Below are 25757 nucleotides of genomic sequence, written 5' to 3' on the forward strand. Positions count from 1 at the left end.
TTCTTGATATACAGAGGTACTGTACATCGGATAACAAAAGCTTGGACCAAGGTGGACGCCCTCATATATTTATTTATTTACACGTTGGCCGTTTCTAAACGCTGCAGCTAAGAGCTGAGGAAGTTCTAGAAATAAAAGAGAATCCAAGTTTATATTTTGGTTGAACTCTTTAATAGCAATGATAAATGCATTCCTTTGAATGTACCACAAGAGACACTGTAGCACTGGGTGACAGTCAGGACATGGTTGGTTGGTTGGCCGACCTGGATCAAAAACAGCGTTCAACGGCTATAGGAAAAAAAAGAGGTACGCTTGATTTTGTTTAGAGGGCGACCACACGTGTTTCCCGGGACCACATGCGTTTAAATCAAGTGCACCTTGTGAGTTTAGTGTTTAAATGAAACTATACACTTTTTTTGGCCCAGGTCTGCAGACTGTTTGGACTGGTATGGGGGTGGAGTCCAGGCTGGGGCTGAAGGGTGGTGTCCAGGCTGGGGCTGGGGGGTGGTGTCCAGGCTGGGGCTGAAGGGTGGTGTCCAGGCTGGGGCTGGGGGGTGGTGTCCAGGCTGGGGGGTGGTGTCCAGGCTGGGGCTGAAGGGTGGTGTCCAGGCTGGGGGGTGGTGTCCAGGCTGAAGGGTGGTGTCCAGGCTGGAGGGTGGTGTCCAGGCTGGGGCTGAAGGGTGGTGTCCAGGCTGGGGGGTGGTGTCCAGGCTGGGGGGCGGTGTCCAGGCTGGGGCTGAAGGGTGGTGTCCAGGCTGGGGCTGAAGGGTGGTGTCCAGGCTGGGGCTGAAGGGTGGTGTCCAGGCTGGGGGGTGGTGTCCAGGCTGGGGGGTGGTGTCCAGGCTGAAGGGTGGTGTCCAGGCTGGGGGGTGGTGTCCAGGCTGGGGGGTGGTGTCCAGGCTGGGGGGTGGTGTCCAGGCTGGGGGGTGGTGTCCAGGCTGGGGCTGAAGGGTGGTGTCCAGGCTGGGGCTGAAGGGTGGTGTCCAGGCTGGGGCTGAAGGGTGGTGTCCAGGCTGGGGTGGAGGGGGAACGGAGGGAGGGGTGGGGGTGGTGGGGCTGTTGTGACGGGGCCTGCTAGCCCTTGGGGGCGGTGTACTGGCGCAGCAGTGAGGAGATGGCTCCAGACTGGGTCACCTCCTCGGGGAGGGAGCCCTCCTGGTCTCTGATGGAGGGGTCTGCCCCAGCCTGCAAGAGCAGCTCCACCACCTCAGAAAACTCACATGCTGACGCTGGGAGAGAGAGATGGAGAGATAGAGAGAACAAAAAAACAGAAAAAAGGGAGAAAAACAGAAAAGCTTGCATTATCTTCAAACTGCAGAAACAATAAACATATAATTCCTATTTCCCTCCATAGCCAGTCTCTAAGAGAGGAAGTCACACCTAATCACCCTCACTGGTGTTAAGTGTCTAAGTTCTCTCTTTGAGTCCAGTAGGAGACAATGAAAAGCTCATTGGCCGTGACACTGGCCTCTCTCCTTCCCCCCCTCCCCACTCCCCCCCCCCCCACCTCGGTGGTCACACGCACCCGTACTGCCCCGCATGCAATTTGTGTCCCACTAAGAGAGCACCTTTCTTCGGCTGGGTTCAGATATGGAGACAGGAGGGGGAGGGAGGAGGAGAGCTTGCATTTTCTTAACCCGGTTAGCGAGTGTCCCCGGCGTTTGCTGCTGCTCCTCTCCCCCCCCCCCCGTCCCCCCCCCCCCCCCTTCCTCCCCCCAGCGCACTGAGTGCTTTCCAACGCCAGTGTCAATCGCTCTGCTCCTCTTAAAGAGCACCCTCCCCTCTCCACCTCCACAGCTGATGTCAGCAGCACGTCCTGATAGACAGCCCCGCCTTTTAACCTCCAGACCGGCCCCGGCTCTGTGGGTGTGTGTGGGTGTGTTTGTGTGTATATTTGTGAGTGGGTGTGTGTGTGAGAGAGTGTGTGATAGAGAGATAGTGTGTGTGTGTGTGTGTGCTGGCTCGCCTGCTCTTTGTAGGACAGGAGAAGCCCTGGCTTCTGAGTTTCTCTCTACACTCTTCCTCTAAATGCTGTTGTATTTAACAATGGGTGTGAGTATGTGTGTGTGAGCGAGTGTGTTTATGTGTGTCTGTTTTTTTTTGAGTGTGTGTGTGTGAGAGAAAGTGTGTCTATGTGCGTGTGTGTGTGCGTGTGTGTGTGCGTGTGTGTGTGTGTGTGTGTGTGCCTGAGGCAGTAAAACTCCTCATCCTCGGGGGAGCTGTAGTGGAGGAGGACAATTTATGGTGAGCAGTAAACCCTCCATTAATCACCAGGCACCCACTGGAAGCAGTAAACCCTCCATTATCACTGGGCCGGATGTGAAGAGTTCATTCTGCTATTTGTCTCCGTCGGTTGTTTCTATCTTTTAATGTTGTTGAGTCATCTGGCTTGGTGTCTGTGGTGCGGTGTGGTGTGTTCTGTATGCATAACACTGCATGTGTTGGAGTGTGGTGTGTGTGTGTTTGTATGTTGTTCCCCAGGTGGCAATGCATGGTGGTCTAAGCATGCCCACCCTTTCAATAACCAACTAGGAGACAGATGGGACACACACACACCAAGGGTCCAGAGGACACAGAGACCGCCCCATGGGGGGGGGGGGGGGGGCATGGAGCACTGTTGATTTCCTCAGGGAGACCTGATGATTATCACCCCCCCTTCTACACCCACACACACTTGCAGACAGACAGACGTACGTTCGACATACGCACGCACGTACACAGATGGAGACAGAAAGACAGACCTTTCATACATGCCTCCTTCACACACACACACACACACACACATACACTCACACAGAGATGGAAACGGAGTAAGATGAAAGAGACTCTGATGGATGAAATGCACCTGGAACCGTAACAGCAGAGGAGAGAGAGATGAGGAAACACACGCACGCACCATTCCCAAATCCTATGTAAGAGTTGAGCTTGGGAGTGGTTCTTACCATAGTGTAGCGCTGTCTGTCCCTCATCATCCTGGAGAGAGAGAGGATAGATGGAGAGAGAGAGAGGGACAGAGAGAGAGAGAGAGACAGTGACAGAAGGGTAGAGAGTGTGAGAAAAGTGATCCAAAATATTTCCTAGAAGAACTGCACAAAGTAACACAAGGAACACGACACATGATATTAAATATTGATATCAGTCCACAGCTGTCTAAGGTGACGGGCCCACTTGTTACCTGGGGCTTCCATGTACACACACACACACAAACACAGGAAGTAGAAACAAAGTGAAGTGGGGCTCGTAAACAGTGGGTGATTCTGTCGTATCCGGGGGGATTATTGGAGCAGATTACATATTGATCAGACAGGCGAACGGGCAATTAAACCTTTTAAACCTGGAGCAGGGTCGAGGCACTGGAACCAAACGCCTGATCCAGGAGTCACCTCAGGACACACACACACACATACACACACATGCATATAGACATATAGACACACACACACCAATCCCCACTGGCCTGGGTTAACACACTGTGGCCGGGAGGTCAGGCAGCCCTCCGTGCTCAACAGGCTGGGAGAGGGAGCCCGTGTCTGGGCCGTGGGACGGGCTAAGCCTGGGTGTCTCTTTGGCTCGTCCTGGAGGTCTGGGCCGTGCTAAACGCGTTAGCCACGGTGGCTGTGAGGCTGGACACACAGCCGAGTCAGGAACAAAGAGCCCGGCGGCAGGGTGGAGACCATAGATATATATGAAGACTAGATGTCTTACGGCGGAGTCTAGAACGTCCGCACATGGCGGCCATCTTGCTACAGTCAACTCGCTCACCCATAACATTGTGTTGGTGCTACATGTACTTTTTAAATGACCATAACGTGCTCAAAAATCAGTTTGGTTTGTTATCAACGTCAGAGATGTCGTTATGCCACTGCATAATTCTATTCTATATATATAAAAAAACATAATTATATTATGTTGTTTTTAAGTAAGCAGTGGCATAACGACGAGTTATGGTCATTAAAAAAGTACATGTAGCATCAACACTGTTATGGGTGAGCGAGTTGACTGTAGCAAGATGGCCGCCATGTGCGGACGTTCGACTGTTGTCCAGCAACGCGGACGAGACATCTACCATTTATATATATCTATGGGGTGGAGACCGAAGAGGCGTTGGGGAAGTGTGTGTGTGAGGGAGAGAGGAGAGAGAGATGATAGTCAAGGCTGGGGGTCAGGAATTGTGTATTTGATGGGCTGGAGCGTAAGTGTGTGTGTGAGGGAGAGAGGAGAGAGAGACAGGGAGATGATAGTCAAGGCTGGGGGTCAGGAATTGTGTATTTGATGGGCTGGAGCGTAAGTGTGTGTGAATCCTGTTTGAATCAAGTATTTTAATGTCTTTTAATGAATCTCTGATCTAATGATGATTAGATAGATTAAGAACCTGTGGTCCTGAGTTTTGGTGCTTTCGTGTGCGTGCTTACTAACCAGTTCTGGCTAAACGATCCCAGACTCTCCATCCTCACTAACTAGGGCTGACTAAACGATCCCAGAGTGTCATCCTATTCTATTGTCTGGTTTGAGGGATCCCTTTAGAGACTTCAGATGATTGGATTAGAGAGTTCTATTCCCTCTGCAGGGGTTAGGATGCTAAATGACCTCATGCTCAGTCGGTATCTGTACACAGGAAGGAACAGAGGTAGTCTGTCGCTTTGGTAACTGTTGTGTCATCGATGGAGCTGCTTAGAAAGTCAGGATGAAAAGTAAGGATTTGGTCAAGCGAAAATATATATACACCCCCCCCACCCCAAAAATGTTTTTATATATATTTTATTTGAACAAATAGTCTTTAACACTTGAGTCCGATCAATTATACAGAGACCATCACCAACTGAAGAGATGGCATGCACCCAACTGCTGGTGTTGAGTCATTATATGAGTGGCAGATGTTTACAACAAACCAGGGAAAGAGAGAGACAGACAGACAGAGACAGAGTGACCGAGAGAGAGACAGAGTGAGAGAGAAACAGAGAGAGAGAGAGAGAGACACAGAGAGGGAGAGACAGAGAGAGGGAGAAACAGAGAGAGGTAGACCAGGATGCATACAGTCATAATTAAAGTGTGAGGGGGTTTAGAGTGTAATCTGCTCACACTAATCTGGCCTCAGTCCTGTACGGAACACACACACACACACACACACACACACACACACACACACACACACACACACACACACACACACACACACACACACACACACACACACACACACACACACACACACACACACACACACACACACACACACACACACACACACACACACACACACACACACACACACACACACACACACACACACACACACACACACACACACACACACACACACACACACACACAGAGAAAAGGATAAGGATAAAGGATTCTCGCATGCACAGAAGAGTCTACAGCACTTGGTGAAGTGTGCATGGCAACCGCTATATCCCTTAGTTTCTGTAGCTACAGTAAAAAAACAAAAAAAACAAGGGTGCGTGTGTGTGTGTGTGTGGGGGGGGGGGGTCAATGCCCCATCCTCTCAGCATTCACTAATGCCTCAGCCAGGGGGGGGGGGGGGGGGGCAGGAGGAAGGGAGGCAAATTGGATTGTCTCCCATTTGCTATGGGGGGAGAGAGAGAGAGACAGAGAGGGAGAGTAGAGTGAGAGAGAGAGAGAGAGAGAGATGCTTCCTTGGTGTCGTCCCATCACAGCCAGACACGATGAGAGGAAAACACACTCCTCTTTGAAATGTCACCAAAGTTCCCCTTGCACTGCAGAAATGCCTGGGTGGATCCAGCAATAAAACAGAGTCCCACACAATGGAGGAGAGGGAGGAGGAGGAGGGGGAGGAGGGAAGGAGATACAGGGACAGAGAGAAAGGAAGAGAGAAAGCGAAATTGATGAAGAGGTGGATAATGAAATAGGCCTACTGTATCCAGAGAGACAGAGACTGAATGGACTGGTGCAGAAATGGATTGGTCTCTTCTGTGATTGGTCTGTTAGAATAGTAGGAGTCCAACAAAGTTAACTTAGCCCGCCACGCCGTTCCTCTTAACCAATCACAGAAGAGGAGACTGAAGGATTAATGGAGTGGGATTTCTGTGGCTCCTTACCAAAAATGTTTTGTGTGAGTGTGTGTGAGTGCTGCAGTCTATTCATGTAGATGTGTGTGCAGCAGTCAAAGTCACTAAGATCTAAGCAGATTAAACCGAGAAGCTCATGTGTTTGTGTGTTTGAGTCTTTCTTGTTTTTGAGTGTATGTGTGTGTGTGTGTGGGGGGGTCTTGTTGTTTTTGTGTGTGAGGCGGTGTCTTTCTGTTTATGAGTGTGTGTGTGTACAAGCCACACAGACACACTCAGATTCTTGGTCGAGAAAAGCTCTGCCAAATCCAGTACCATCTGTACGAGCAGCAGAAGCATATGAGACAGACAGACGGGCTGGGAGGGGGAGGGCTAGGATGGGCTGGGCTAGGATGGGCTAGGATGGGCTGGGCTAGGATGGACAGGGCTAGGATGGGCTAGAATGGGCTGGGATGGGCTGGACTAGGATGGGCTGGGCTAGGATGGGCTGGACTAGGATGGGCTGGGCTGGGCTGGACTAGGATGGGCTGGGCTAGGATGGGCTGGGCTAGGCTGGACTAGGATGGGCTGGGCTAGGCTAGGATGGGCTAGGATGGGCTGGGCTAGGATGGACAGGGCTAGGATGGGCTAGAATGGGCTGGACTAGGATGGGCTGGGCTAGGATGGGCTGGGCTAGGATGGGCTGGGCTAGGATGGGCTGGGCTAGGATGGGCTGGGCCGGGTTGTGGTGATCAAGGCTGGGCTTGATCTAGATCTGGGCTAGCAGAACAGTGGCATATGGTAGGTGTGATGTAAGCTTGAGGGGGATTTGAATTCAGTGGAGAGTAAACAGGACTCTCGACCAACAGCAATGACTTCTCTCTGTTTCTGTCTCTCCCTCATCCTTTTCTCACTTTGTTTTGCATTCCTTATCTTGGCATTAGTCTCTTCTAGTCCCCCCTCTTTCTCTCTGTTCCCTTCATCTCTCTGTCCCCACCTCATCTCCCTCTCTCCCTCCCTCCTTCTCTCCATCCCCTTTACCCGACAGTCACATTAAACAAGTAGGAGAAATGGTCAAGCAATTAAGATTTATGATCGATGCATGAAGCCAGGGCTGGCGGTTATAATGACACTGGCTCAGAGCAGGGAGGGAGAGAGAGATAGAGAGAGGGAAGAGAGAGAGGGAAGAGAGAGACAGAGAGGAGAACGAGAAGAGACAGAGAAGAGAGAGAGAAAAGAGAAGAGACAGAGAGGAGAGAGAGAAAAGAGACAGAGGGAAGAGAGAGAATAGACAGAGGGAAGAGAGAGAGAGAATAGAGACAGAGGGAAGAGAGAGAATAGAGAGAGAGAGAGAAGAGAGCAGACTACGAGGAAGGGAAAGAGAGGACACGACTGGGGGAAAAAGAGGGGAATGAGGGGAGAGAGGGGGATGACAGGGAGAGAAGAGGAGGAGGAGAGGACAGAGGGATGCAGCTCAGTCTCCAGGGTCTGTGTGGTGGACCAGGCAGAGGAGAATCAATAGCAGACTACCTCCATTCATATGCAGATAACATTATGATGAGCAGGTGCCATTAATCAGACTTCTGAAAAAAAAAAGAGAGTCTGAATCTTACCTGAGTTTGTGTGCATCCAGTCATTTATTTGTAGGAGTCTGTGTGTGCATGTGGTTGTCTGTGTGTATATGACAGAGTGTCGTGGACAGTGTGTGTGTGTGTGTGTGGGGTTGCCAGTGTTAAAAGGATCAGCAGGCGTGGGGCAGCCCTAATTGAATCTTGGGCAACTCTCTGAGCCAGCTGTGCTAACCTTGCCACTCAGAGTGTGTGTGTGAGTGTGTGTGTGTGTCAGTGTGTGTGTGTTGGGTCCTCCATTGTTAACCTTGCCACTAGTGCATGTGAGCTCCACTACCCCAGGAGGAATTAGGCAGCATTTACCCTCCCTTGTGTCCTTCAGCTGTCTGACCCCGCCCCCACCCCACTCTGACCCCGCCCCCAGCCCACTCTGACCCTGCCCCCACTCTGACCCCGCCCCCGCCCCCACCCACTCTGACCCTGCCCCACTCTGACCCCGCCCCCACAACCACTGACCCTGCCCCCACCCACTCTGACCCCCGCCCCCACCCACTCTGACCCCGCCCCCACCCACTCTGACCCCACCCCCATTTATCGAGAACTACAAATACCAGGGTGGGTTACCTTCTGGACTACAAAAGCACCCAGTCGTGGGGTTATTCCCCAACACAAACCCAGCAGAGATAAACACCTCTGTGTCACACACTGCTGAACACACCATCACCCACCCACCCAAACATTTAATCATTTCTCTCTTTCCTGGCTTTCCATCCCTCGCTCCCTCCCTTTCCTTCTTGCTTACTCCCAAGGGACACCTTAGAATCCATTAAGAGTTCCAAAGAGAGGGGGAGAGTGCAGAGAATTAACATTTGTGGGCCCCAAGTCCCACGGATCATCAATGATGTTTAAAAAGAAATATATAAAATAAATAAATACATAGAGAGTGTAATATGAAAATCAATGGGCGGTCAGGCAGGGGAGAGAGAGAGGGAGGGAGGCAAAGGCATTTGGGAGAGAGGGTGAGATGGAGGGGGAGATGGGATAGGATAGGCAGGGCCGCCGTATAGGGGGGAAAAGTTAGGACAATTCCAAAAAATAGGTAAAACCTAATATAAAATTATAATATATATTATATAAACCATCATCATTGAGTATATATATATATTTCAAATATAATAATAATATGAATGATCTTTGTTTTTGGCAATAAAAGTTAAATACCCCCCATTGATCTAAAAGTAAACATCCATATGACCGACCACTCCCCTGTATCTGCATGAAATGGTTTGGTCCTGCCTTAGCACACTTATCAGTGACAGTCAGTTGCAGTCAGTAGATGCCTCGATTTTTTTTTTAAATCTTTAATTAATGTTAAGAGAATTTTATCTCTTAATTTTACAATATAAATACATTGAGACTGTAAAGTTTGCCTTAAGGATTTTTTTTATGGTGGCTTTTAATCTTAGTAGTGAACTGCATACTGTATGCAGACTTGCATGTACAAATCACCAGCAGTAAATATTGTGCTAGTACTAGTATTGAACTACAAGAAGCAACTCTTTAATCAGAGTTATGTAAAGCTTTTGATGGGGCAGTTGGGTCCTGGAGGTGTGGTGACAACAGCTGCGCAGAGGGGGCCCAATTAGATGTATTTGTCATGGGGCCCAAAATCCCTGGCGGAGCCCTTGAGGATAGGATCTCTCTGTCTCTCTCTCTCTTCCCCCACCCTCTGTCTCTCTCTCTCTCTCTCTCTCTCTTCCCCACCCTCTGTCTCTCTGTCTCTCTCTCTGTCTCTCTCTCTCTCTGTCTCTCTCTGTCTCTCTCTGTCTCTCTCTGTCTCTCTCTCTCTCATTTCACCCATCCATCCCTCGCTCTCTACCTCCGTCTAAAAACAAGCGAGGACAGCTTTAATGCATCTCGCACAATTTATGGGAACAGTTACAAATAAATATATACACAGGAAATGGACACGGGAGTGGACCAATCATAGCAGAGCGTAGGAGGGAGATGGGAGCAGGACAGCTATAACGAGGAGGGGTTTCTGCCTGGGCTATAAATCTTTATCTCCGCTACGGCTCTGTTCTATTGAGGCCTGTAAAATCAACGCAGGAGTTATAATTTCTTCCAGACATGATCAGAGTGATCCTTGCTAACAGGTATAAATGTCAGGGCTCGTGTATTGCAGGTTTAATTTCTTATTGTGTGTGTGTGTAAGAAAGAGTGTGTGTGTGTTTGAGAGAGTGTGTGTGAAAGAGAGAGAGTGTGTGTGTGTGGTAGTTGATGCTGCTGTTGGGACGTCTCTGGGTCTCCATAGGCTCAAACATTTTTGAAGCTGTCAGCGCGATTCTCCACAGACCTCGTCTCTTTCTAAACAAACAAGGCGATTACAGGGCCTTTAAGTAAGAATGCAACACACACAAACACACACATACAAGCACTGACATCGTCATGCAGAAGAGAAACACAATGTCTCCATTTCTCCTCCCCCTTCTCTCCTCCTATTTCTCTGAAACCCTCCATTCCCCCTTTCTGCCCCCCCCCTCCCTCCTGTACCCCCATCCCGCCACACACACACACACACACACACACACACCACACACACACACACACACACACACACACACACACACACACACACACACACACACACACACACACACACCACACACACACACACACACACACACACACACACACACACACACACACACACACACACACACACACACACACACACACACACACACACACACACACACACACACACAGAATGCGTTATGACAAATTCTACTGGATATTTGTTATGACTGGGGTTGACTGATCCATTTGTTACAGGCGCTGGTGCTGGGAAAGGGGAGGGCACCAGTGTGTAATAATGCCCTCGCCATAGAATTTCAATCAGCCACGGTTGGCCCCGTGTCAGTGTTTGTGGGTCTGTGTGTGTACCCGGCACATGTGTACGTGGGCTGGTGATGTTGAGTGTGTGTGTGTGTACGCTTTTAAGTGTGTGTGTGTTATGGGTTTAATCAGTGGTGCTGTTGACACCGCCTTGGCGAACACACACAAGAGGACTGAAGGTGGACGAGGGAGGGCGGAGCTGAAAGGGCGGAGCTAAAAGGGCTGGCTGACAACATGGCTGCCGCACAGCCAAGCCTCTGAGGAAGGACCCAGCTGGAGACATAGGAACACGACCAGCAGGGAGAGGGAGGGGGAGAGGGAGGGGGGGAGAGAGGGTGGGGGGGAGAGAGAGAGAGGGAGGAGAGGGGAGAGGGAGGGGGGGAGAGAGGGCGGGAGGGAGAGAGAGGGAGGGAGGGGAAGAGGGAGGGAGGGGGAAGAGGGAGGGAGGGGAGGGGGAGAGGGAGGGGGGAGAGAGAGAGGGAGGGAGGGGGGAGAGAGGAAAGGAGAGTCTCAATAGTACCCACTTCAACTACCTGGTTCCACAGACTAGCATCACCAGCTGTTACAGTTTATGAACTTGTTAATCTTCCATTTGAAGGGTCTCCTCTTGATAGTTTGAAGTCCAACACACCTGATTTAAATGAATGGTCATAAGCAGGCTTCTGCAGAGCTGGATAACGAACCATTCATTTGTATCAGGTGTGTTGGAGCAGGGAAACATCTAAAACATGCAGGATGGGTAGAACATGCAGGGTGCACTGAGGACCAGGGTTGGGAACCACTGCGTTAAACTATCAAGAAGTTGTTTAACATGAGATATAATTAACATAAAATATACAATATGATACGCAAAAACTGGCTAACAAACCGGGTTTGGAGGGAAATGGATGCTAAGTACGATGCATACAGCAAGGACTCATCAGCTGTAGAGTAGGACAGAGTCGAGTACAGTAGAGTCAAGTCAACTTTATTGATCCCAGGGTGTGTATTGCACCAAACAGCTACTGGGTAATTAGTGTTACCAAGGTTACATGGCGAACCTGACCATAGCTAGGTGTTAGACCGGGCTGGCTCTCATTGGACCAACACACACAGCTCTTGACCCAGGCCACACCCCCTCCTTCATTGAACATAAACATATAAGGGCACTTAAGCACTTAGCTAAAGGCTGTTGCTTTTTTCGCTCCGCACATCAATATCAAAATCAATGTGTTTATATTCTGAAAGGTTATGGCACCACAAATCAAAGCATGCACATAAGCACACCAGAAACCTACGTGCATGTACACACACACACACACACACACACACACACACACACACACACACACACAGCTACATTCCCACACACACACACACACACACACAAACACACACACATTCCAGCACACACACCAGCCGTTGGGTCACAGTGACCTGTCAGTTAGCCGTCAATACCAAATCAAAAGGAGCGAGGTCACCTCTACAGCTACCTGGAGACTCCAGCACGTATGACAACACGGCCCGTATATCCCAGCAGCAGAACCTGCAGCTCAGCAAAGTTAGATGTGCAGGGTGACAGAGGGCCTGCGCTCCTCTGGAAGGAACCAGGTTTGTATGGAGAAACCTACCTCTGCTAGCCCAAACCCACTGGCCCCCAGACTGCTAGCCCAAACCCACTAGCCCCCAGACTCTGCGATCCCAAACCCACTAGCCCCCAGACTCTGCTAGCCCAAACCCACTAGCCCCCAGACTCTGCGATCCCAAACCCCACTAGCCCCCAGACTCTGCTAGCCCAAACCCACTAGCCCCCAGACTCTGCTAGCCCAAACCCACTAGCCCCTAGCCTCTGCTAGCCCCTAGCCTCTGCTAGCCCCTAGCCTTTAGCCCTGTACGGCCGGCCAGGCCAGATATTTATGAGTATTGATCCAGCAGGTCTTCGCTGGAGACTTTTGTTCTCCCGGCCCCAGGCTCTGACCTCAATTAAGTTATGAATTTCTATCTGATAGACTGTGAGGCAGGCGAGTGCTTGGCACGCTGCGGACACACACACACACACACACACACGCTTGCATGCAATGCACACACACAATGAACATACACAACTATGCATGCCGACACACACACACACACACACACACAGGCCAGTGAATTAATTAGAGTTAGCGGTGCTGGGAGCCGCCCAGTGGGCCTCATGGATCATGTTGTTTTAATACACAGTAAAGAGAGGAGAGAGAGGAGGGGGAGAGAGACATAGGAGAGAGAGAGACAGAGAGAGAGATAGAAGAGAGAGAGAAGGAAAAAGAGAGGCAAAGAGAAACAGAGGAGAGAGAAACAGAAGCACAAGTAGAAGCGCCCGCTGTTGGCCTCTGGGTGGAACACACACATCTCTACTTACAAACACAACTCACTACCTGCCAATATCAATTGTATTTCAATCCAATTCACTTCCAGGAGTCCACCACCTCTCCCCCTCCACCTCTCCTCCCATCCATGGTTCTCTCTCCCCTTCTCCTCCCTCCCCCTCTCCTCCCATCCATGGTTCTCTCTCCCCCTCTCCTCCCATCCATGGTTCTCTCTCCTCCCTCCCCCTCTCCTCCCATCCATGGTTCTCTCTCCCCCTCTCCTCCCATCCATGGTTCTCTCTCCTCCCTCCCCCTCTCCTCCCATCCATGGTTCTCTCTCCTCCCTCCCCCTCTCCTCCCATCCATGGTTCTCTCTCCCCCTCTCCTCCCATCCATGGTTCTCTCTCCCCCTCTCCTCCCATCCATGGTTCTCTCTCCTCCCTCCCCCTCTCCTCCCATCCATGGTTCTCTCTCCCCCTCTCCTCCCATCCATGGTTCTCTCTCCTCCCTCCCCCTCTCCTCCCATCCATGGTTCTCTCTCCTCCCTCCCCCTCTCCTCCCATCCATGGTTCTCTCTCCCCCTCTCCTCCCATCCATGGTTCTCTCTCCTCCCTCCCCCTCTCCTCCCATCCATGGTTCTCCCATCCATGGTTCTCCCTCCCCCTCTACTCCCTCCCCCTCTCCTCCCATCCTCCTAACCCTGGTTCCCTTCCACAGTGACCCCTGGACGACCTCACCTGCTGCTTCCTGTTTGTCAGCTCCCACCACACACAGACATAATGAGGGGTTAAGTCTGGAGTTAGTAATAGTATTGTTTGTTGTTGTTACCTGTAAATCCTTCCCCCGACCCCAGACCCACCCCTGCTTGTTAGCTCGGACACTTATCTTCCTAAAGGTCAGAGACAGGAGCTGGGTGGTTGAGACAGGGAAGAGTGTGTAAATGAGGATTACAGCGTCTGGACACAAGCTTCTGAGAAGTCGTGTTAGCCAGGTGAGACACAGCAGGTAAGGCTATCTCTGTCTTCAGACACAAAAGGCAGCTGTCTCAAACTAGGAATGTTTTAAGAGACTATGCGAAGGGAAAGGAAGGGGTAAGTCCATTACATACTAGATTTAAAAGAATGGAATATTCAGATATCTGAGGGACTATCACAATGTCCGGTTCTTCTCAAATAATGGACTGTTCCAGAAGCCTGTAAGACACCCTGCCTGGTGCTCAAAGCCAAGCTACAGGCCTTGTTCATGAGATGCATTATCACAAACTCTTCATTTGTCCCCATCAATCCACTGTGCAAATGATTTAAAAAATACAGTTATTCAGTAGTTCACACCTTGGTAAAAATGGGGGTATTTCTGCAACTATGAAAACGTGTGACGTTAATACAAATGAGCTTATCACACATGATGTTACAGAACTATGTAGACAGTATCTATCAAGCTCCAGCTATCCTTATACGCATGGTGGACTGATGGTTAACACAAAGTATAAAGGGGTAAGCTACTGACTAAACCAGTCCAACGCACGCAACACAGAAATCCGATGAAATCCTTCTTCAAGAGCGGATTGATCTCTACTTTGTGTCTACATAAAACGTGTAAATACAAAGCGAATCTCTGGAGTTTTTCAACTTTTAGCGTTAGCGGGAACCTGACCCCACACGCACCACAGCCCGTCTGCAGCCGGATGAACTCCAGTTGACAGGTGGTGTGTAGTTGATCAGGGTGTTCACGGGTAGACAGAGGTACCTATTGTAGTCCCCCCCAGCCCCCCCTCGCTGATCCAGGATTAAAATCAAACGCACCCTAATGCAGGTTAGACCGTTTGGGAACACTCACCAGAACAATCAGTTGATTAATTCAAACGATTTTTTGACCCCGCTGCCCTGGAATAATACTTTGTTGTAGGTTTTTTTTTTTTTACTCCCCGCACTCTTTTTTAATCAACAAATTAAACATAAATCGTTTTGATCTTTATTTAACGGTCGGTTGGCAGTTGGCAGAGGTCAAGGCAGATTATTATTGGGATGTTGAATAACCAGAGGACGACTCCTTCACCCCCCAGCCTCAAACCAGGACAGAGTAGAATAGTATCAACACAATCCTGTTCTCCTCATCTCCTCCTAGCATCTCACCTCCACAAAAACTAGAACTAAGTCTGTGTTCCCTAGTCCTTCCTACAACCACACCTGTTCAAGAACCTGTTTCCAACCAACCTTCTCCCATTAGACCAAGGGGATAAGCTTGTGGTTCGAGGGCCATAGCAAAGGGTCCCGGACAAGGTCCTCTTCCTGAGAGCAGGGTTCTGAACCACCTCCACAACAGCTCCTCACATCCACCCAGGTCTTTGAGAAACTGTGTGGGTATTCAGTCTCCACTCCAGCACTCCTCTACAATCAAGCTTCACCCTTACAACAGTCCAGGAAGTGACACAGCATGTAGCGGTATTATCTTTACGGTTGTTCAAAAAATTCAGATTAATAATAATAATAAAACAATTCAAAAATCTTACATATGTAAGTACGTATTTGACATTTGGAGGCCAGAAAAATCTGGATATCTTGTCCATAAAAAATGTGTCACTGTTTATTTCTTTTGAAGGACAAACTTTCCAAGACCCTGTGTCATTGCTCTGTCTCAGTGTGTGTCAGCTGGTCCGGTCATGAACACACACAGACACACACACACACACACGAAAGACAAAGGCCCCCCTGGCACCACAAAATGAGAGAAAGTCATTTGCAAATGTAACTTTGCCATGATATGGGTTGTATAATGTAAACAATTTGCCTGATGACTTCACATTGATTGGTCTTACTGTGAAGGCAGTAAAGCGTGTGTGTGTGTGTGTGTCACTGTACTCATTTACCGATGCGTGGCTGAGCCAGCTTAGGACTAAAGCCTCCTCTAAACACTTCATCCTTTCATCCCTCCCTTTTCCACTCCTCCGCCCCTCAATCTTTCCTCACCTCTATCCCTCCATCCCTCATCCCTCTATACACAATATCCCTCCATCCTCTCATCCCTTCCTTTCTATCCCTCCAGCCCTCCTTCTCTGCGTCCCTCCAGGGTGAGGGCCAGGGCAGGGTGAGGCCAGGGCAGGGGCAGGGTGAGGCCAGGGTGAGGCCAGGGCAGGGCAGGGCCAGGGTGAGGCCAGGGCAGGGCAGGGCCAGGGTGAGGCCAGGCGACACAGCAGCTATCCCCATGTTCCTGTCTGAAGCCTGGAGGATTTTACTGGATAACAGAGGACCTGGGGACTGGATATCCTAGCCCCTGGGGCCCGTGGATATGTAGTGTGTGTGTGTGTGAGAGAGAGAGAAAAATAAATAGTGAGAGAATATGAGTGTGTGTGTGCGAGAGGGTCTTACCTGGCTGTTGATATCAGCGCTGTTCTGCAGTAACAAAGACACTAGGTCCTTATGCCCTCTGTCACAGGCCCAATGCAGCAGAGCTCGCCCCTGAACACACACACACACTAGGTATTAGTTATGCAGACCTATCTGTAAGTCTGAAAGTGAGCGTTGAAATGTAATTTCTCCTCCATCCATCCCTCCATCTCTCTCTCCACCATCCATCCCTCCATCGCTCTCTCCACCAGCCATTCCTCCATCTCTCTCCATCATCCATCCATCCCTCCCTCTCTCCACCATCCATCCCTCTCCACCATCCATCCCTCTCTCCACCATCCATCCCTCTCTCCACCATCCATCCCTCTCTCCACCATCCATCCATCTCCCTCTCTCCCACAGATCTTCAGAGTTAACTACCATTCAGTTGTGGCCATTAAGAAAAGATTCCCTCCGTCTCTCCATCTGTAACCAGAGCTTCTGGACCCGAGGCCTGGCCAGGCGCTGACAGGAGGGGCTCTGAGCTGCCCGCTGGCCAGACGGGGGGTGTGTGCGCTAGCTGTATCTGTGTGGAGGCCTGTGTGTAGGAGTGTGTGTGTGGAGGTATGTGTGTGTGTGTGTATGTATCTGTGTGGAGGTCTGTGTGTAGGAGTGTGTGTGTGTGTGGAGGTATGTGTGTGTGTGTGTATGTATCTGTGTGGAGGCCTGTGTGTAGGAGTGTGTGTGTGGAGGTATGTGTGTGTGTGTGTATGTATCTGTGTGGAGGTCTGTGTGTGGAGGAGTGTGTGTGTGTGTGGAGGAGTGTGTGTGGAGGTCTGTGTGTGTGGGCAAATTGCAGACGGCCGGTGGACTATTTAGACTTGATTGATGGGAAGCTCTGGACTACATGGGAGCAGCTCACTTGATCAGCTGCCTACACACACGCACGCACACACACACACACACACACACACACACACACCTCCTTCCCTGCATCCAAGCCTCATTCTAAAACAACCCCAGGAGCTCATTTTTCAGTTAAGCCAATTAGGTAAAGCAAACTCCCAGAGCCCTTTTCTATAGCTTAAATCATATTGATCACCACGACTGCAGGTTCAAATAGATATTTATGGTCCAGGCCAGAGCTGGATGCTAAACATTCTCTCTCTCTCTCTCTCTCTCTCTCTCTCTCTCTCTCTCTCTCTCTCTCTCTCTCTCTCTCTCTGCTAGGTTATCCTCTTGTTGGCCATTTGTCACTTTTTCATCACAAAACAGTGATCAGCTTCCTCCTGTTATTAAAACTCTTAGTTTCGAAATCTGTCCGGAAGGTTCCGGAAACAACTGAACCTGATTTTTGTGACCCGAAGAGAGATTAAAGAGAGAATTGATGACGGGGGATTATTTGTCCGACATCACACCTGTTTGTTCTCTCTACTCTCTCCTATCCTCTCTCTCCTCTCTCTCGTTCTGTCTAAAGGAACTTTTGAGAACACTTGAGGATCTCCTGGATAGTTGATAAGAAACATCTAAAAACATCAGAGGGATTTCCCAATCACGTCCTGTCTTTTTGGTGTCGTCGTCCCCCCTCCCTCCCACGCACCGAGCGACAGATGGACTCAAACTGCACCCTCTCACCCCTAGCGGAGCGGAACTTCACTACTGCCCTCTGCTGGTCAGAGCGCTGAACTGCAGGTCGACAGCCACCAGGTGCCCCCCTCAAACAACACATGGACCAGCCCCACAAAGGGGCTCTTGGCCACCAGGGTCCACCAGGGTCCTGGCCCGGCCTCCAGCAGGCTCCAGCAGCACCATCTGGAGCAGAGGAGCCAGCCAGAGGGTCAGCTACTGGGCCCTCATCAGGGGAACGGGCCGGCACTCTGGATGCCCTAAGCCCTCTGCATCCCTGTGATGAATGGAGCTAGGAGGACATGAATAGATGTCAGGTCAAGCGGGGGAGACACCTAATGACCTTAATGCCTTAAGCCTTTCCCACACATCCTGGGGAGGAGAGGGTGTGGGAAAGGCATGTGGTGGACACACACACACACAGGTGAGCAGATGCAGCCACACACACACACACACACACACACACACACACACACACACACACAGGTGAGCAGATGCAGCCACACACACACACAGGTGAGCAGATGCAGCCACACACATACACACACGCACACACACACACACACACACACACAGGTGAGCAGGTGCAGCCACACACATACGCACACACAGACACACACACACACACAGCTGAGCAGATGCAGCCACACACACACTGACGTCTCACCTCCTCGTCCTTGGCGTTGACATCCACCTTCTTGGAGCTGATGGCTGTGCTCACGTTCTGCATGTTGTTCTCCCTGCAGTAGTCAAAGATGTTCTTATCCTCCTCCCTACCACAGAGAGAGAGGTAGGAGAATGTGTCATTCATATGTTCTACAGCAATGGAGGACATATGACCTCCGCACCAGCCATAACTTTGTCTGGGGGGGGGGGGGGGGCGGCAAACGTGTGTGTGTAGGGGTGCAGGTATACGATGGTGGAGCAGGTATATAAACATGCTGATATAACATGTCTCTGTACACAGTCCTCCGAGCACAGCACACACACACACCCACACAGAATGCTCCAATTACATCTCTGCCTCGCTAATCACCTCCTGGTATCAGGGGCACCAAAGCTAAGGGGTAAGGGAGAGAATAAGAGAGGGAAGGGAGAGGAGAGGGAGGGAGGGATGGGGGAGCAGGATTGGGGCTAAATCCCATTTAGGGCTTTACTCCTCCCTCTGTGCCTATGCACACAGGACTGCTGTTTAATTGCACTGAGTGGTCTATTGTTCACCAGAGACCCCCCCAGTCCCTTCCCTGTCCCCCTGAGAGACCAAGCACTACACCCCAGCAACAGCCTGGTACCCCGGCCTAGTACCTTATTACCCCAGCCTCGTACCCCAGTGGTCGCCCAGCGTAGTACTACTGTATTCCACTTGTAGTAACATAGCCCCAGCCCCAGCCCCAGCCTCTCACCATAAACAGCCTCACTACAGGTAAGGAGGCATCATATATGGAAGAGCTTCATAAGGCAACCGCAGATTACCCCCAAAGATCTGTCTGGTCCGAGACAAAGACCTCTTCGTCATCCCTTCTCCCCTCCTTCCTCCTCCCTTTCTCTCTCTCTCTCGCCCGCTAGTCCTCCCTCCATCTCTCATCCCATTATGAGCAGTACATAACTCATCTGAAGAGGCCTGAATATGTACGAGCACCTTCGTTTGCATATTCCTGATTATAATCATGCCTCATGTTTATTCATAAGGGGGCGGGGCTGTGACCCCTGAGACACCCTGGCACGTGGCAACCATCCGTCTCCCCCGACAACTAATCAATGGCCGAGCTCATCAGTCTCCCAGCGCTGGACGGAGAGGGGTGGACCTCACAAGTGGGTGGACGGTGGACACACACACGTACACACACACACACAGGCGTGCACACACGCACGCGTACATGAAGGCTACATACACATAGAAAACGGCAAACACACACACAATTAATCGAGGCCTGACAAATTACGTGACAACAGCATGGCCGAATTGCATGCTGGGAAGGTCACAGGCCACTCTGTCATTCCTGGAACCTGCTGGGTCCCTGTTCCTGTTTACCCCACAAACACCCCCCCCCCCCCCCTCCCTCTTCAACACAGCCCCTCTACCACACAAACACCAGCTCCTCTCCTCCCCAGGAGTAGTGCTTTGCTGCATTTACCCTCTGGTGTCCGGCATGTGGACACACACACACACACACACCCACGGTAGGTGTTATGGCAGATATGGGCCTCATTCATCAGAGAGGCTGGAGGTCCACTGCTCTGGAGAACTCATCTACCAGCTCTGATCTGGCCTCTACTGATCAGTCCTGCAGCAGGCTGGCCCATTCATCACACACACACAAACACCACACACACAAACACCACTCACACAAACACCACTCACATGCACAACCATGCACACAGACAAACACACATGGCCTTATCAGGAACATATCGCTGAGCTGAACCACACCACTACTAAGTTTAAACAAAACCAGGTCCCAGTCCCTGACATCCAATCACGTCGTCTGGAAATACCAATCAGCCAATCAGATGATAGCAATACCCTTGATGTCTGCAAGTAACCTTTTCAACTTGTGAAAAAGCATCACTGCCTTCTCTACACACACGGCACATTGCAAACTCAAATGAAGGATATCACTAATCAGTCCTTCCAAACAGAGCAGAACATAGAGCAACTGGAAACGCAATTAGTAGGCAGGCACTCTGACGAGGAGAGAAAGTGGGAGGGAGAGAGTGGAGGGGGGCGGAACAGCAGAGGAGAGAGGGATGATGAGGTAGAGAGACAGAGACAGAGAGAGAGAGAGACAGAGAGAGAGACAGAGTGAGAGACAGAGAGAGAGACAGAGTGAGAGACAGAGAGAGAGACAGAGAGAGAGAGACAGAGAGAGAGAGACAGAGTGAGAGAGACAGAGAGAGAGAGAGAGAGAGACACAAAGAGTGAGACACAGAGACAGGGAATTTGGGTGGACAGAAAGGCAGACTCAGAAAGAGAGAGAGAGCTGTAGGGGGGTAAATTGGAAGGCAGTGGAGCAGTCAGTGTGACAGGCAGAGCAGCGTGAGGATACACCCCCGACTGGGCCTCAGGGGGCGCGGCCTCCTGCTAATGACTTCCTGCTTCCTGTTTCCCAGGGGGCATCACTCCTCTGTTCCGCCAGGAGGGGCATCGTCGAGGGAGACGGTGCCTGCCCACCCGCCAGTCTAGCCATACCCTCCATATCTCCCCCCTCGAAAAAGCCCCTCCTGGAAAAAGCAATTAAAAGCAGGCAGTTCTCTGGCCACCTCTGCCCATGCATACTAATGACTTCCAGTGGTTATGAGGGGAAACCTGCAGGATTCTCTCATCTCATTTTCATCTAAAATAGAACCTTTTTTCTACTTTCCACTGATGGGGGCGGGGGTTTGGGCATGAACGATTCTGCCAGAGTTCCCGTAAGGCGAGTAGAGGGAGGGAGAAAGGGAGAGAGGGAGAGAGGGAGGGAAGCTATGTCATTAACATAAATCAGGACTGTTCCTGGTTTCCAGGCTCTGCTGCAGTTTACACTGTCTCTCTGTCTGCCAACGAAACTGGGATCGAGCCTGACTGACTATCTGCTTTCCTACCCGTCTGTCTGCTTGTCAGTCAGTCTTTCTGTCTGTTAGCCTGCCTGCCAGAGAACTGATGGTTTCCAGGTATATGTGTGTGTTTGCCTACCGGATCATTTCCTCCTGATAGAGTGAGCTGACTGCCGGGCCTCCGAATCCTGCCCTCCTCTCTGCACCACGTCTGTCCTGAAATACACAAACAAATAAACATGAGCAACCACAATAAACACCACAACACTATTAAACAACCAAATCTGACTGCATTCCAATGACACAGTCCTGCTGTGTCACCCTCACCCCCTCACCTCCACCACCCGAGCTTCCATCCTTCCACTCACCCACTCACCCCACCCTTCACCCCCACCTTTAGCTTCGGTGAGCTGCAAGCTCATTTCTCTGGACAAGCCGTTTCTCTCTCTTGTTCTCGCGTACTCCCTCTCTCTGGTTCTCTCTCTCTGGTTCTAACTCACTTGACTGGCGACCCACAGAGGGTTTGACAAAGGAGAACAAAGAAGTTGCTAGGTGACCGAGGCCCAGCGTATTCCCAGTCAGTACCAGGCTACCTGTTGTTTACGTTCACATGTCTGCAGGCTGGGAGGTCACAGGGGGCATCTCAACAGCCGTCAGCAGATACACAGTACATTATGGGACACACAGTGCATTATGGGACACACAGTGCATTATGGGACACACAGTGCATTATGGGACAGACTGTAGATTGCTGAGCAACACTCAGTCTGTGGGACTGGTAAACAAATAACAGAACTACGCATTAGATCATAAAAGTAAGTCTCATGAGTTGGTTTTTTAATTAAATGGAATGTAACTTTGTGAAATCGCTGATAAATGTGTTCACGATTCTTTTTAATATATATATATATATATTTTTTTTTTTATCTCTGCTGTCGTTGGTCTGTGTCTGTGAGCGCAGCGTTGAGGAGACCAGGCCTGCCCGCAGCTCTGCCCCGGCCCTACTCCCCTGCCGGGGGAAGGGGCTCACTGGCGCGGGGGGCAGAGGCTGTCACACAAATAGGATCTAAAAGACGTTAGTTCGCCACAGAGAGCCCAAAACAACCGAGCAGGCACATTCTGAAAGAACTAAAGGGGGTGGGGGGGGGGGGGAATATTCGCTGATGCACTTTCCCCGGTCCCACTGTAATGTAATACCAGCATGGGTCTGACAATAGACCTGGGCCTGAGGGGTCACTGGGGGGGGGGGGGGGGGGTGGCACTGAGCCTGAGGGAAGAATAGCACCAACTTGCTTTGTTAACGTTAATACAATAACAGGCCTTTCAGTGTACGGGGTGTGTGTGTGTGTGTAACATCTACTGTTTACGGTATCGGGGCGGAGTCAGCAAGTCAGTGTATAGACCCCCCCCACCCCAACACCACCCCCAGCAAGGTGACAGTGTGAGGGAGAGAGAGGGAGCAGAGAATGGGACGTGTCAGAGCCTGCCAGGCTGATGGGCTGGGATGGGCTGAGATGGGATGGGCTGAAGTGGGGGGGCAGGAGGATGATGAAGGGGGGAGTGGGGACATGGGGAGTGGGGTCACCAGAGGGCCGCTGTGGTGCCTCGTACAACCCCCCCAGCAGCAGCTGAAGGGGTGTTTAGGTGTTAACGTCCTGCAGGGAGCGTTGAGGACAGAGCTAAACAGACAGATGTCTACAGTTACAGACTTTCTACTACAGTCATTATGCTCCTGCCCCAGTCTTCTGCCGACTTGATATGGTGGTTGTTGTGATGGAGGTGGGCACAGAGGGGGCTATGGGCAAGGACAAGACTGGCCACACACACACACACACAGCATCTCTGCAGATCCCCAGCTCCAGTGCTTGGATACACTGTCGAACAGCGCCCTCTTCTGGTCATCCTATGCCAGTGCACTCCAGTGTGGCACTGCAGTTACTGCCCCCGTAAAGGGGTCATGTAGAAAATCACAGGAATAAGACGAACGTGTATTTGTGTATGTTACCTTGTGGCTGCCTTCTGGGTCTAATGAGTTGACGCATGTGACGTACTCCTGCATGGCCTCCTCTGACCCCATGTCTCCTAGCTGCTTCCAGGCCTGCCTGCATCATCAGGAACATCACAAAACAAGAACATCAGCAGAATTAGTAATGAAACATTTACATTTATTCATTTAGCAGACGCTTTTATCCAAAGCGACTTACAAGAAAGAGTTTTTACAAAAAAGTGCATAGGTCAATGATCATAAACAGCGAGATAGCCCCAAAAACATTGCGGGTAGCCAAAACATGAAGCCTACATTGTGAAAAGCAAATAAGTGCCAATGGGAAGAACCAGAAGAGCATGTAGTTAAACAAGCTACAATTAAACAACATGATCCTCTAAAGTGCTAGAGTGTACCTGGAGGAAAGCAAGTAACAATTATATAATTCACAGCGAGTACAAGTAGTTAAATCAGTTACAACTAACCAACAAGTGCAACAAGTCCCTGAATAAGTGTCATTGTGCTCCTGGAGGAAATAAACTAACATCTGATCCAAAATACATAGAGATCTGTCTGTAAATTAATTAACTCAATTAGGGACAGCCATTGGATCTTAGGAACTTTAAACTCTGACACACACTTTCCCTTAGAGCAGCCATTCCCGACCTTTTCCACTTTGCAGCCCACTTGCATAGCTCAGGGCTCGCAACTAACTTTATTCCCCCTCACTGTCCCAGTACCGTCCCGAAGTGCAAAGCTAACCGTCCCAAACTGAACTTGACCTGTCCCAAAATGTAAATTCTTGTTTTTGCATTTTGACATTCTGACATGGGTCTAGGTTATTTGCAACACTTTAAGTAATCCATACAGTTGTGGGGCTCAAGTCAATTTCTGAATTTCAATGTGAATACATAATAGAATGCACAATTTTATTGCTTGTTTTATGGCGGGGATAACACAATTCTTGGTATGGCTGTAGTAAAAAAGTTTCTAAAGGTTTGAAGGTAAGTACCACGGCTGCGGCCCACAGGTTGAGAATCGCTGCCTTAAAGGAACATTTCAGTTCCAGTTTATAAGGAACTGATATTCTCTTAAGTATTGCTACATCAGGACTTAATACAACAACGATGGTGACTAATCACTGTCATACCATTTTCTCTGGCCCTCGAAGTCAAAGAAGCCAGGCTTTGCTGTGTTGCACTTTCCAATTTTAACCTGTGAAGGTAAAAAAACACATTTTAAGTTTCTAGCCTCATGTTGGCCGATTTACCTAAACCTAATGTTTGCCTACCAAGGTTACCTACTTTTACATTACCCAAGTGTTTACACTCATCAACCCAATAGAAATGTAGGCTAACACCCTGTATCATTGACAGATGGTGTATAATGGAGAACATAGTCTAAATGAGTGGATATCCATCATTATCATCTCTAGCTAAGTGTGTGTGCATCCAGAGATGATGTCAGCTTCACTCCATCACGTGTGGAATGCACCCAGTTTACATTAGCTAGTAAGATAGCTAGCCTAGCAATTTTCATTAAATCAACTTTCTGTAAAACTTTCAAGTTAGCTAGCTCTACTTGGTCGATACCGAAAAGGTTTCACTCTCTACTGTCTGCGTATACTGTAGTCACCTGTTTGTATCTGGCGTACAGGTACAGTAACTGGTCTCGACTAGCCGTCTGCACCAGGTCTCGTAAACGGTCTGCTGCCGATTCGAACTCTTGCTCCAGTTCTTCTCCTTCCAGTCGATGCCCCGCATCAACTGCGCCGCAGTCGAATTTCCCTAATCCCAAATCCGAATCTGAGTCTGAGCCTCCACCGAGTGGTTCTCCGGTGTCGGGCCGAGCTGGATCGGTACCTGAGCCCGTGGCTGAATCCGGGGACGATGATGGAGAGCGAGATGCCATTTTTGTATCGTGAACTTAGCTAAAAACATGAACTAAGTGACAACCGTATCGTACAGCTCACCGTGATTTATTCTGCCTACGCATAAATAAAAAAAATCCAAAGCAATTTCTATAATCCTTTATCGCCAAGAACCTTTTTCCGTGATAGTCGGAATGATTTCCAGTAGCGGTCCGTCAGCGGTACAGTCTGCTAAAGGCACCGACTGGAACAAGTCCCAAACAACACAGTTCTCAGTCTTAGAACGTTTTAAATTGTATCCGTTATTCCGTTATTTTTCGGAACGGGTGTTTCGAAACACAGAATTGCCTGTTGTTGCTAGGCAATTCTGAAAATAAGAGTATCTTTTTAAAACCATGTAATTATTGGGTAAATACAAAACTTTTACATTTCAACCTATCGCTTAACTTTGCCTGAAAAGAAAATGTGATTTCAGCTGGGTTATTGCTAATCACAATGTAACTTAAATAACATACTAGAATGAATTGTGTTAAAGGTTCCATTTTAAATTGTGGATTAGGTTTTGACCTCTGTGTCCGTCCGCGGCTATCGTGGACTGACACGG

The 25757-nt window shown here is 49.9% G+C and overlaps 1 protein-coding gene across 1 annotated transcript; it reads right to left on the reverse strand.

Annotated features, from left to right (window-relative positions):
* Positions 1-162: 162 nt before the first annotated feature.
* acbd6 (acyl-CoA binding domain containing 6) lies at positions 163-25372 on the reverse strand. Its single transcript, XM_067229860.1, has 8 exons — positions 24919-25372; positions 24434-24498; positions 23305-23401; positions 21439-21515; positions 18433-18538; positions 16182-16271; positions 2943-2973; positions 163-1229 (listed from the first exon to the last, which is right to left on the reverse strand). The coding sequence occupies exons 1-8, from the start codon at positions 25192-25194 to the stop codon at positions 1075-1077; spliced, it is 897 nt and encodes a 298-aa protein (XP_067085961.1). The 5' UTR covers positions 25195-25372; the 3' UTR covers positions 163-1074.
* Between the last annotated feature and the right edge of the window lie 385 nt (positions 25373-25757).

This window comes from Osmerus mordax, chromosome 26, assembly GCF_038355195.1.
Source record: "Osmerus mordax isolate fOsmMor3 chromosome 26, fOsmMor3.pri, whole genome shotgun sequence".
Taxonomy (NCBI): Eukaryota; Metazoa; Chordata; class Actinopteri; order Osmeriformes; family Osmeridae; genus Osmerus; species Osmerus mordax.

Bases quoted from the DNA above. Each gene is read 5' to 3' on its own strand.
- acbd6 (XM_067229860.1), bottom strand. From the start codon at position 25,194: ATGGCATCTCGCTCTCCATCATCGTCCCCGGATTCAGCCACGGGCTCA. The intron at 24,499-24,918 runs GTGACTACAGTA...TTACCTTCACAG, and splicing joins TGTACGCCAGATACAAACAG to GTTAAAATTGGAAAGTGCAA. The intron at 21,516-23,304 runs GTAACATACACA...TGTGTATTTCAG, and splicing joins ACCCAGAAGGCAGCCACAAG to GACAGACGTGGTGCAGAGAG.